At 34.6% G+C, this 13,859-nt stretch overlaps 1 protein-coding gene across 1 annotated transcript; it reads left to right on the top strand.

The window, feature by feature from the left end:
- The first annotated feature begins 8,599 nt into the window (after positions 1–8,599).
- LOC107777740 (uncharacterized) lies at positions 8,600–12,162 on the top strand. The gene is made up of 3 exons (XM_016597870.2): positions 8,600–9,097; positions 9,323–9,429; positions 11,852–12,162. Exons 1-3 carry the CDS (start codon positions 8,709–8,711, stop codon positions 12,055–12,057), a joined length of 702 nt encoding a protein of 233 aa, XP_016453356.1. The 5' UTR covers positions 8,600–8,708; the 3' UTR covers positions 12,058–12,162.
- Positions 12,163–13,859: the final 1,697 nt, after the last annotated feature.

A 13,859-nucleotide genomic window follows, 5' to 3' on the forward strand; every position in this document is an offset into this window, starting at 1 on the left:
ATGCTGGATTGATAGCTATTGTTGTCAGCAAACTCCGCCAATGGCAAGAACTGATCCCAAAACCCTCCAAAATCAATCACACACGCACAGAGCATATCCTCAAGAATCTGAATAGTACGCTCGGACTATCCGTCCGTCTGAGGGTGAAATGCTGTACTCAACTCTAACCGAGTACCCAACTCATGCTAAGCGGCTCTCTAGAACCGTGATGTAAACTGAGTACCTCTATCTAAAATGATGGAAACCGGAATACCATGTAGGCGAACAATCTCCCGGATATAAATCTCCGCCAATCGCTTCGAGGAATAAGTAGTACACATAGGAATAAAGTGAGCAAACTTGGTCAGTCGATCCACAATCACCCAAATAGCATCGAACTTTCTCAAAGTCCGTGGGAGCCCAACTACAAAGTTCATGGTGATCAACTCTCACTTCCATTCCGGAATCTTCATCTGTTGGAGCAATCCACCCGGTCTCTGGTGCTCATACTTCACCTGCTAACAGTTGAGGCACCGAGCTACAAATTCAACTATATCTTTCTTCATCCGCCTCCACCAGAATCCCACATCCGTAGTCCCAAATGTAAATACACAGCAACAACATGGGAATATATTCAGCAAATGTCAGTTTCATATTAAGGCAACCAGATAATTCTAGTCTAGCATGCTGCACAAAATTCAAGTATAATAGTTTGAGCAAATAAAGCAATTAAATCCCTTAGACATGCTTTCATAAGCTAACAACAGGCTTAAAGTGCAAGTAATATAAACAAGAAAGGAAACATACTAGTAATTACTTAATGAAAATTGAATTTTCAACAATTAGCACAAGCACGCACTCGTCACCTCACGTACAAGGCATTTCAATTAACAATAATACCAAATCCTAAGGGGAAGGTCCCCTACACAAGGTTAGACAAGCCACTTACCTCGAATCGGCTCAATAATCAATCCGAAACCACGCTCTTGCCATGAGTACTCGACTCCAAATGGCCCAAATCTATTCAATTCAATTGCATAATGTAAATAACACTTCAAGTAACTGATTCTACAAAGAAATTCTAAGCTAATACGCGAAATTAGATCAAATGACCAAAATGCCCCTCGGGCCACATCTCGGAATCGGGTAAAATTTACATTTCCAGAATCCTCACACTCTCACGAGTCTGACCATACCAAAATTATCTCAATCCAATGTCAAATCCCCAATCAAAACTCAAATTCTTGGTTTAAGAACTTTCCCCCAATTTTCATACAAATTCCGAAATTTAATGAAGAATTCATGTTTAGATTAATAGGTTACAAGAAAAAAAGAGTTAAGAATCATTACCCAATCGATATCTCTGAAAATCCCTCAAAACCTCGCTCAAATACGAGCTCCCAAGCTTAAGAGTTGATAAAAATGGCTAAACCCTCGATTTTGAAATTTTATATTCTGCCGAGATGTTTGCACATCGCGATAGCGTAAAATGATGTGCGATCGCGAAGAGGAAAATCTGATGGCTCCTGAACTGGGATATGCGAATGCGTGATGAAGCACACGAACGCGGAAGAGGAAAAGGGCAGGCTTACGCATTCCAGGGTGGGACAATGCGAACGCGAAGGGGAAATAGTCACAGTTGTCACACCTCTTTTTTCCGCCCCCGCAAGGGTGAAGGAGTTTTTCCAATTAAAGGACAATCGAAGCGGGATTTGTTTATTTATTTCAGAGTCTCCACTTGGGAGATTTAGGGTGTCCCAAGTCACCAATTTTAATCCCGAATCGAGGACAAGAATGACTGGCATCAAGAACAAATGGAAGATAGATGTGATCTTGTAATCCGTAGTCTAGCCTAGCTTCTTGATTTTTCTTTTAAGCATGGTGTAATAAGGAGGTCAGCAAGCAGTAAAAGTAGCATGCAACAGCAGCAACATTGCAGTCTCATGGTAGTCCCAGCTACCAAAACTTCCCGAACTACATTGACCTGATTCCTGTTCAGCCCAGGATATGTAGGAAACCTCTGAAGCAAAGGTTCGGTCAAATCTTTCAAAAAATGCTTCACACGGAGTACTCGAACGGTTAAAAATCGCTCGTATCCGCTCACTTTATCTTTGCACGAAAACCCTTCATGTTTTCGGACAAAGAGGGGTAGCTGTGAGCACGTGATTTTTGCCCTATGAAAGAATTACTCCAAAAAATTCAAAATAAAACGATTTTCCTTGGTGTGCGATTTTTGAATTTTTGTGGTATTTTTGTATAATTATTTGTATTTTGTGTGTGCATGTTTATTTGTTTAAATTAAAAAAAATATAAAATATGTCGCATTTTCATTTAGTATTTATTTAAGTTTGTTTTACAAAAATGAGAAAATCATAAAAAATAATGTACGTTGCATTTTAGCATTTAACGTCTAAATTGTGCGATTTTATCGTTAATTGCTATTTAAATATGCGATAATAGTTATTTGGAATTAATTAGTATTTTTGATAAGTTAATTTAGTTTATAACTTAATTTAGAATTTTAGTTTTATTAATTAGAAAGTAGAAGAAAATAGAGCAAAAAATATAAAGAAAATCGGGATTGGGCCTTTCCTTCAATTTTAAACCACAAGCCCAAAGAGTTTTCCCCATGACCCGGTCTATTTCAACCCGGGTCGACCCAGTCTGCCCCATGGACCAACGATCCCACTCCTATCTTCCCATTTTTTTCATTTTTCACTCCAAAAACCCTAACACCTAAAGCTACCCCCCCTCTTCTTCTTCTTCCTTTCTTTCTCCTCCTACCCCAAGCTCCTCCCATGGCAGCCCTTCCCCCTCACACCCCTGCCCCCTCACACCTCCAACACACATAGCACACACCACGCACACACATCTCCAAGCAGCCATGACTGCGGCCTCATCTTCGTCATCGGAGCTCGTCAATGGAGCTCGTCAATGGCGACCAGCAAATCCGCCATCGTCATCGCACCACCCAAGCCATGAACAACCAAACTCCTGCTGCCTCGTCGAGCTCCAGCCATGGACGTGAGCTACTGCTACGTTCAGTTTCGACGCTCCAAACGCAGCAACATTCAGTCCGTCACGTTCGCTGCGTCTTCGTTTCTCCCTGGCGAGCTCAAAGCTCGGCCATGGCTGATTGTTGTTGCTTCTTCTTCTCCATTCGTTGCTGCTGCTGCTGCGTTTCACGTCCAACGCCGAGCTGCTATCATTGCTGGTCACTTCTTCTCCGTCCGCTGCTGCGTTTTCTTCTCCTTCACGTCGCCATGGCCGCTGCTGCGTTCTTCTTCTCCACCTCGTCGCTACTGCTGTTGTACGCGGCTTCCTTCTTCCGTTCTTCGATCGTTGTTTCGATCCGGTTAGTGGGTTTGAGTTTCATTTTTTCCGTATTTTGTTTGATATTTTCGGATCTAAAATTAGATATATTCGATATTAATTTCATGCTTATCGTTTTGTTATTTTCTTCAGTATGTTTCATTTTTCTTGTTTATTTTTTGTAGAAATTGTTAGTTTAATTATAATATTGTTAGATTTAAATGGAAGTTCAATTAATTATTTATTTTTTCAGTTTGTTTTATTAATTTAAAAGGATTTAGTTTTTAATATAGAAAACTGTTAGTTTAAATCATTTGAATCCGTCATGTTTGTTGTTCAATATAGATTTAATTCATGTTCATTTTGTTTGAAGTTCGTTTTTAATTCAGTGATTTAATGTGAGTTTATGTTTTGGTTTTTAATTTTTTGATTTAGTTTGAATCATGTATCTTTGTTGTATTTTGTTGGATTTAATTTGAAGATCAATTGATTATTTGAGTTTAGTGATTTGAATCTGTTTATTTATTTTGTTTAAGTTTAATTTGAAATTGAGCTCATGATTTGAATATACTTATTTGTTATTGTCGTTGAATCTGAAAGTAGATTTGTTGTTTAAAGATTGTTCAATCAAAATAATTCCACTTGTTTCTTTATTGTTCATCATATAGTTTGAGTTTGTTCATAAAATCTGATTAGGAATTGGTTATAGCTGCTATATTTTGGTTAGAATTGATTAATTGAACTTGTTATAGCTGACGTGGTAGATTGGTAAATTATAATGTTTTCAGGGTCAAAATGGTAATTTCTATAAGGTCAGAGGGGTATTTTTGGAATTAATTTTGAACAATTATTTATTTTGAGTGTTCTGTCCATTAAGATTAAGATAATATTAAAATAATCAATAATGGGGGGACAAGATATAATGGTGGGGAATAATGCAATTGTTTAATATAAGCATGAGGGACAAGATATAATGAGGTATTTGTTTAATGTAGTGGGGGACAAAACATTAGATAGTGGGATTAAAAGGGGATGAATGGAAGATAGTGGGTTTTAATTTTTAAAAAATGCTGAAGATGGTAATAAATAGGGGGACTTAGACAGATTTAAAGGGGAGAGAAAAAAGAGAAAAGAGAGAGAAAAAAAGGGAGCTGAATATTTAAGAGAGAGAAAAATTCCGAAAATATTAAGACTTCCAAAAATACAAATAAAAACATTCTGAAAATTAAAAGAGTGAGTAGTATACACCTGATATACAATCTAAATATTCTGATATACGGATTCAGAAATTAAGGGTTGAACATTAACTAGTCTTTCAAATCTGAAAAGATTCCCTTTGCTTCTGTCCGTTGATTGTTGTCGATATTTCTGGATTTTTATCTTGGTTTTCAAATCTGTCACTGGGTGTTCCGTTGACTGGTTATTGCTGGTTATTGTTGTTGTTGCTGTGTTACATACTACGTTGCTGACTTTCTTCTTCTTATATTTCCAATATCAGGTACACAACTGACACGTTGGTTACTGTAAACTGAAACATGAAGCATGAATACGAAATGAAGAGTTGAAGTTCTGAATTTATTTTAATTATATTCTGAATTTTATTTGTATATATAAATTATTTAGCTTACTCTAATCAGAATCATGTAGCTGTTTAAAATATATAGTGGAACATCTGACGATAGCTTAACGGACGAACTATCTATATATTGCCTAAAAATAAATAAATGGTGTAGTAACTCCGTCTAGTTAATTCGTTATTGTTGGATGATTACCATGTCTCAAAAAGCACGTTAGTTCATCAAACGAATAGACCATTTAGGAACTTGTAGGAATGTTGTTTAGTTAAATACTATTGGTTAATTTCAGCATGTAAATGGTTTAGAATTAAAATTAGATTGCTAAGTTTTTTTTTAATTTGACAAACTGTGAACATGCCTAGTATAATGTAACTAGGTAGTAACATGTGAATAAGATGGCCCAGGTCCAGTTTATGCCATACACGTTGAGCCTGGGCCCGCACTGGCAACAGATTGCCCTGTTTGCATTATTTTCAGATTTTATGAATTATATTCGAAACCCAACTATAACAACTCAAGCATGTAAATAAATTAAGACATTTTCTCTTTCATTTTGTAGAGACAAATTTAATAGAGAAAATGTAGGCATTTTAGGATTGTCCTTTAAAAATAAATGAGATGAGCCTCGCCCAATAAAACGCACCAATTGCGGGGCCCTCAATAAATGTTTAAATTGAATACTTAGATCTCGAGATGGGCCGTTTAGCAAATTTCACAGCCTTCTTCAAAGTAATAAAGCGTTAGATTCTTTAGGCACGATTTTAATAATACTACATCCCTAAACTCGGGTACGCATTTATGCGACCCAAATCCAAATCTCAACGGAGTCAAAACATGTCAACAACCATGGGTGCATTGATTGCGATGTGGTTCGAAACGCATTTTCACGACGTTGCAATTCTAAAAATAAATAAATAATAAAAGCGGTTTAAAGTTGATAAAAACACATAAATTATAATATGTATTATATCAGATAATCAAGCCGAATATAACAGTTGAGAGACCGTGCTAGAACCATGGAACTCGGGAATGCCTAACACCTTCTCTCGGGTTTACAGAATTCCTTATCCGGATTTCTGGTTCACGGACTGTAATACAGAGTCATTCTTGTCCTCGATTCGGGATTAAAATTGGTGACTTGGGACACCCTAAATCCATATTGTCGATTCGATGAGGCATTTTCCCCAAAATTAGGGGGAGAAAATAGTGAAACCAAACGATAAATTTTGTGGAAAATTCATCATTGTCTCATCTTGGTACATGCCTCTATTTGTGAAAAAAAGGTGAAAAAATTATTCATTTGTAGAAAATATAAAATCAAATGGCAGAGCATTTATGAATCTGAAAAGGATAACAAAATCACATATCATTGTAGAGAATGTTCCAATCTGTATTAATGTCCATGTTGGACAATTTTCTAGTGTCATAGCTAATGAGTCAAAAGCACGCCTAAAGCGTGAAAGACCATTGGGTTCTAAGGATCGAAATCCTAGAAAAAGAAAAACAAATTATCAAGATGACATTGCGAAAGAGTATCATGAAGAAATCTACGATTTAACCAATCCTGAGATTCATGAGGAAATCATTGAGCTTAAGACTCAAGAAAATGAGGAACTATCAATAAATCCAATCGCTATTGAGACAAATTTGAATTGATTGGATATAGTAATGGATCATGTCTTTGCATACAATATTGCATCTAGCATTATGCAAGATAGTGGGGATCTTGAACCTCAATCTGTTGGAGAATATCGACAAAGACGTGATTGGCAAAAATAACAAGAAGCAATCCAATTCAAGTTGGATTCACTTGCGAAACGTGAAGCTTTTGGGCATGTAGTTCAAACATTTAATGGTGTTAAGCCTATTGTCTATAAATGAGTCTTTCTACGTAAAATAAATGAGAAAAATGAGGTACAAAGATATAAGGCACGCTTTGTTGCACAAGGATTTTTACAAAGGCTTGGTGTCGATTCTGAATAGACATATTCTCCTGTTATGGATGCTGTAACATTTCATTATCTCATTAGTTTTGTTGTCTATGAAAAGCTTGACATGCATTTAATGGATATGGTTACTGCCTACCTTTATGACTCACTTGATGATGAGATATACATGAAAATTCCTAAAAGATTTAAAATGCCCGACGCACATAATTTAAAGTTCCGAGAAATATTTTCAATCAAATTGCAAAGATCTTTGTATGGTCTAAAGCAATCAGAAAGAATGTGGTATAACCACCTTAGTGAGTATTTATTAAAGGAAGGTTATATAAATGATGTCATTTGTCCATGTGTTTTTATAAAGAAAACAACATCAGAGTTTGTTGTACTTGACGTATATGTTGATGACATAAACCTTATGGAACTCCTATAGAACTCCAAAAGGCAATTGATTATTTAAAGAAGGAATTCAAGATGAAAGATCTCGGAAAGACAAAATTATATCTCGGTTTGCAAATTGAACATTTGGTAAACAGGATTTTTATGAATAAATCTGCCTATACAGAAAAGATATTGAAATGGTTTTACATGGATGGAGCACATCCATTAAGTACTCCGATGGTTGTTCGATCACTTGATATGAATAAGAATTTGTTCTGACCTCAAGAAAAGAATGCAGAGCTTCTTGGTCCCGAAGTACCATATCTTAATGCAATTGGTGCATTAATGTATCTTGCTAATATAATACGACCTGATGTAACTTTTTCAATTAATGTCTTAGCAAGATATAACTCAGCTTCTACAAGGAGACATTGGAATAGAATCAAACAAATATTGCGGTATCTAAAAGGGACTATCGATATGGGTTTATTTTATAGCAGCGATTGCAGTCCAAATCTTGTTGGTTACGCCAGTGTTGGATATTTATCCGACCCACACAAGGCTCGATTTCAAACAGGCTATGTGTTTACATGTGGAGGCACTGCCATATCTTAGCGATCGACTAAGCAATCAATCATAGCTATTTCATCTAAGCATGCTGAGATAATTGCTATCCATGAAGCAAGTCGAGAATGTGTGTGGTTGATGTCTATAATACATCTTATTTGAGAAAATTGTAATTTGAAATGTGATAAACTACCCACGATTTAGTACGAAGACAATGCAATATGCATAGCCCAATCGAAGGGAGGATTAAAGGAGATATGACAAGACACATTTCACCAAAGTTATTTTTCATACATAATCTTCAAAAGAATAGTGATATCAATGTCTAACAGATTCGTTCAAGTAATAATATTGCTGATTTGTTCACCTAATCTCTTCCGACGTCAACCTTCGAGAAGCTAGTGTACAAGATCAGGATGCGAAGGCTTAAAGATGTGAATTGATGCTCTCATCAGGCGTTGTACTCTTTTTTCCTTACAAGATTTTGTCCCACTGAGTTTTCCTTGCAAGATTTTTTAACGAGTCAACCAAAAGGCGCATTTCTAAACACGTGTACTCTTTTTCCTTCTTTGGATTTTTTTCTCACTGAATTTTATTTTAGTTAAGATTTTAACAAGGTACATTATCTGTTGGATAGACATTCAAGGGGAAGTGTATAAATAGAATTGTATTTAAGGTATGTCTAATATTTTTGAGTGATTTTATGGTTTGTTAGCTATGTGGCTAAGTCACTTTTTCCCCCAATCTCTTTTCTTTGCAATATTCTTCTTTTCCTTTATTGTTTTATTTCAAGGCATTAATTAATCATAATAATAGACACAAAAATTTATACAAGCGACTGATAACATAATTTGTTAGATAAACTCCCTGGGTTAAGCATTTTTTAATCAAAATTCATTGTTTGAAGCTAACGGTCAACTGCAGATCACAAAACTGTGGGATCGTCGCTATGGCTCGGCCCTTATCAACAATCTTCAAATCAACGAAACCCCATATTCTGAAACCACAAAAACCCACAAATTTTGAATCCTTGAAGTCTGCTAACCTAAAAATTACCTCTTCTTCAAATCCAATAGCATTTTCCTCAAGTTCCAGCAAATTGAAGAAAACAAGAAAGTGTGATGCTGCAAACTCACAGCTTTCCTCTTCTTCAAATCCCTTAGGAAATGGGTCGGAAATATCAACGAGCTGTAAATTGCCAGCTTCACATTCAACGGAATCCAATAATAATTCAAGAAAATGCAAAAAAATCAAGTCTTTATGGTGTGTATATCTTATTCTCTCCACAAATCCACCTATTAAGACCTATGTTGGTGTTACTACCAATTTCTCTCGTCGGTTAGTTCCATCTTTCTCTCGTTTATTCTAGAAAAGAAAAAAAAGGATAAAAAGAAGACTTTTGATTAATGGGTTTCTATGTTATGCAAGTAACAGAAATTTAATAATAGACATTTCTGTAAGCTAAAATCTGCATCATTATATTGTGTCATTTGTTCATATAACTTTTTTCTTTTTTAATAGTATCTAAGTTTGCTGAGTTCTAATTGGTGATCTCTCTGGTAGATTGAAACAACATAATGGTGAAATAAAAGGGGGTGCAAAGGCATCCCGCTCGGGAAGACCTTGGATTTGTGCCTGCCTCATTCGAGGATTTGAGGGAAGAAGTGAAGGTACAATCTTTATACACTATTTCATAAAGAATAAGCATGTTGAAGAGAGTGGTAAACTAATGTGTCTGTTTACATCAAACTTAGTATTCTAGTCGTTACCAAGGTATGGTTAGGAGCTAACAGAGAAGACATTGGCTTCAGGTGGATCATAACATGATAGTCATAGCTTTTCACCCCGGGATCTGACCCAAAATGTTTGTAATCAAAGAAGCATACAGTTCACAACAACTTCCCAGTAAAATTGGTTATGTTTGCAATGGCCCAACACTTTCTACGGTATGTGTTGGATTTGTAGTTCTTCTATATGTATGATCAACAAACAGCCTTATTTTTTCCCTTTCAATATTGACCTCTCAATACTTTTAGACTCTCTCCACACCCTTGTTTTCATAAGAAATGGAAGCATATCACACGTTACCCGCACACGGTGACTTGAGAATGCCTAGATCTACTGCTAAACACCTGGAATTTTGTCTATTTTATTTAGGTAGCTGAATATTGAAGATAAAAACAGTGGGCTGATCATTGTCAAAGCATAGTACCAATGAACTAAAACAAAAAAACTACACAAGCGGAGCTCTAACTATTAATGGGACATTCCTCAAACTGATCATCTTGCTCCTCCTTTATTTTGTAAGCTTCCATGGCTGGCTCTTCTTCATTTGTGCTACCATTGTCTTATGGATTCGCTTTATGCCAATTCAGACTTAATACGACAATATGTTTTTAACTGGATAATAATCAAGCCTGAGTATCCGGCTTACAAGTTGCAAAACAAATTCCGATTAGGTGTGGTGCAACCTATTCCTGAAACACTATTTTATAGCTAAGTTAAAACTCTGAATCCATCGTAGCTCTCCAGAATCGATGTATTCCTGCTGGTTGTTGACTCTTAAATGTCCCAAGCCGTCATAACTGTCTTGACCTTAAGTTTGACATCATCATTTCTGATAAGAAAAACTCTGTTTGATGTGCCTTTACCAATGCATGTCATTGTGCGTTTAGTGAACAGACCTACAAGAATTGATTGCTATAATAGTATAATGGTACTGGAGAAGGATCAGTAGAGGCCTGCCTATATCATTACTATGACAATCTAATCATCCCAAACATTACTTGTCTTCAAACCAACAACAGGATTAGCTAAAAGTGATTGTCTGGTATGCAACTACTCTGCTTGTGAATATCTGAGGAATTAGAGCATCACCATCTTCAGTGACAAAATATTGGTTGCTAGAGACTTTTGGACAAGAATATCCAATATTAACCAGTTTGAAATTAGGTGTATCAGTAGAACTTTCGAAAATTCCGAAAGTGGATCCTTCTCTCTTACTGTTTTCTTGTCCTTTATCTTCTTCATCGTCATTGACTGCGTCGATCTATGGCATTATTTACAATTCTTAACTCGATATTGTTATCAACGAAATTGGTGCTGAATTTATTTGGGATCTCCTTGGTTATGCTAACCACTTGAGGATCTCTTCTGAACCTACAGATTAGGAGTAAGGGGTTAGAGGGGGATGCCTGACGCGGTCCTAGAGAGAGCTGAATACCTGGTTCAACCGATTGTATTATTGGCTTTTCATGGAGCACGCATTGCACTCCTGCATGAATAGATGACTGGATGCAGTTTTTTTGTTGGATTTTTTTTTTTTTTTACTCTGATAGATTGGATCTCTTGCTGAGAGGACATATCCAGCTTTGTTAATCTGTAGCAATTGAAAAAGCAAAAGCATTGGGTTGGTTTTTACAATCAAAGGAGTCAAATCTTTTTTCGGTCCTCTGTTTCTAAGAGAAGTAGTGCCCCAACTATCTAAAACAAAAACATCTCTTCACTGTAAAGCGGAGGGTGAGACTTTTTTCTAAGAATGTTAAAAATAAATCATCGCTCGAGGATGCATCTTAGGGTCTATGGGCATAAAGTTTCAGCAGGCTTGAGAAGCTTATGCTTTTCTCTTAAGGAAGTCCCTTTGATTGCCCCAGCAGAGACAGAAATGCTAGGGAACTTATTCCTGTTTGGCTAAGCCTTGGGAGGTAGAGTATCTGTTATCTATGCTGGTGGGAAGTACTATGTGTCTAGTAAAATAGTTGAGGTGCTCTCAAGCTGGTCCGAACACCAGCATTATTTATTAAAAAAAAAGTTCATTTTAATTGTTGTTGCGGGTGGGTGTCATTGTAAAGCACTCTCGACTTTTTCAGCTTTGGATTAAACAGGATATCTATTCAGAAACCATGTGGATCATTCTTTCTTATATGCTCTCGCCACCACAACTAATTCTCGTAGCAGAAAAACAAAATTTCTCTTATATGGTAACCTTTTAGTTAAAAATTTTCTCTTCCAAAAGCAGTTAGTTTTCATTTGCTTTCACCTGAGCTTAGACATTGATCAAGTTATTAAATCTATTTCTTTTTGAACTTGTAGCTTGTGCGTTTGAATCAAAATGGAAACAAGTTTCAAGAAGACTGCCTCGTAAAAGGAAGACTACTGAGGAGCAGAAGCCAGAAGACAATGGATCTTCTGTATTATTGCAGCATAGACATGCAGCTCTGAATCGCGTTCAATGTTTGATCGACTGCAGTCACTTAAATATTGATTGGAAGTCTAACATTTCTGATTTAATAAGTTGAATTTATTGTATTGAAAAATGCTACCACAGTTTTAAAACTTGCAAGAGTGACTTATAAGTTTTGTTTTAAATTTACATGAGTAAATATAGTTGTGAATTTTTATAGGTAGGGAATCAAAGATGTCTAAACCATTAATGCATTGATATCTCGATGACAATCTATATCTATATATATATTAAAGCAAAAAAGTTTACCTTCTCATTTAGCCAAGTGGCAAGCTAATATAAAGCCACTTGGCAATTTAAGGCAATATTTATTATAGTATTTAATTTAAATTGGGAGATAGGATATTTCTTTAATTTAAATACAAAGATAGTAAATAAGATTCTTTTGAATCTAAATGGAAAGAAAGTTAAATTTGAATTGATTTTTTAATTAATTAGAAAAGCTAATCAATACATAAATGGCAAGCTAATATAAAGCCACTTGGCAATTTAAGGCAATATTTATTATAGTATTTATTTTATAGGTAGGGAATCAAAGATGTCTAAACCATTAATGCATTGATATCTCGATGACAATCTATATCTATATATATATTAAAGCAAAAAAGTTTACCTTCTCATTTAGCCAAGTGGCAAGCTAATATAAAGCCACTTGGCAATTTAAGGCAATATTTATTATAGTATTTAATTTAAATTGGGAGATAGGATATTTCTTTAATTTAAATACAAAGATAGTAAATAAGATTCTTTTGAATCAAAGATGTCTAAACCATTAATGCATTGATATCTCGATGACAATCTATATCTATATATATATTAAAGCAAAAAAGTTTACCTTCTCATTTAGCCAAGTGGCAAGCTAATATAAAGCCACTTGGCAATTTAAGGCAATATTTATTATAGTATTTAATTTAAATTGGGAGATAGGATATTTCTTTAATTTAAATACAAAGATAATATATAAGATTCTTTTGAATCTATATATATATTAACGCAAGAAAATTTGCCTTCTCACTAAGCCAAATGGCAAGCTAATATAAAGTCACTTGGCAATTTAAGGCAATATTTATTATAGTATTTAATTTAAATTGGGAGATAGGATATTTCTTTAATTTAAATACAAAATAGTAAATAAGATTCTTTTGAATCAAGATGGAAAGAAAGTTAAATTTGAATTGATTGTTTAATTAATTAGGAAAGCTAATCAATACATAAATATTCCAATTCAAATGAGAGGCTCAATGAGTGAATTGTTCTAAATAATAAGAAAGAGTTTTCTGAAAATTTTCACAACAAAAACAACATAAAAAATAAAAAAGTGTTTGTTACTAGAAATAAAACTAAAAAAATCTAGGTTTGAACCAATCATGATTACCGAGTAGTTGGATCAAAACTTAACTTTCGTAACTACCTTAGTTGATCAATAACGTTCGCTTTTCCCTGTGCCCTAAGAAGTTAATTCAATAAATTTAAATATAGAAAATATGAAATTAAGATTTATATTATATTAGTAGTGATAACAAAAGAGTAGTGATAACAAAAGAGTGAAAATATGAATTAAAGTCTTAGACCACAAAAAAATTGAACTGAAAGACAATTTAGGATAATATTTATAATAATATTTAATTTAATTTAAAATTAAAACATAATTTTTTTAATTTAAATGGAAAGGTAGTAAATAAGATTATTTTGAATCTGAAAGGAAAGAAATAATAATAGTCTTATAACGATATAACCAACTACTCTATCTTAATTAATAATTTTTTGACCATAAGAAAATATTGAGCTGAAAGATAAAAATAACACTCTTATCTTAACTCATTATAAAGATAAATATGGAGGTATTATCAACATATA

The sequence above is a fragment of the Nicotiana tabacum genome, chromosome 22 (assembly GCF_000715075.1).
Source record: "Nicotiana tabacum cultivar K326 chromosome 22, ASM71507v2, whole genome shotgun sequence".
Classification (NCBI taxonomy): Eukaryota; Viridiplantae; Streptophyta; class Magnoliopsida; order Solanales; family Solanaceae; genus Nicotiana; species Nicotiana tabacum.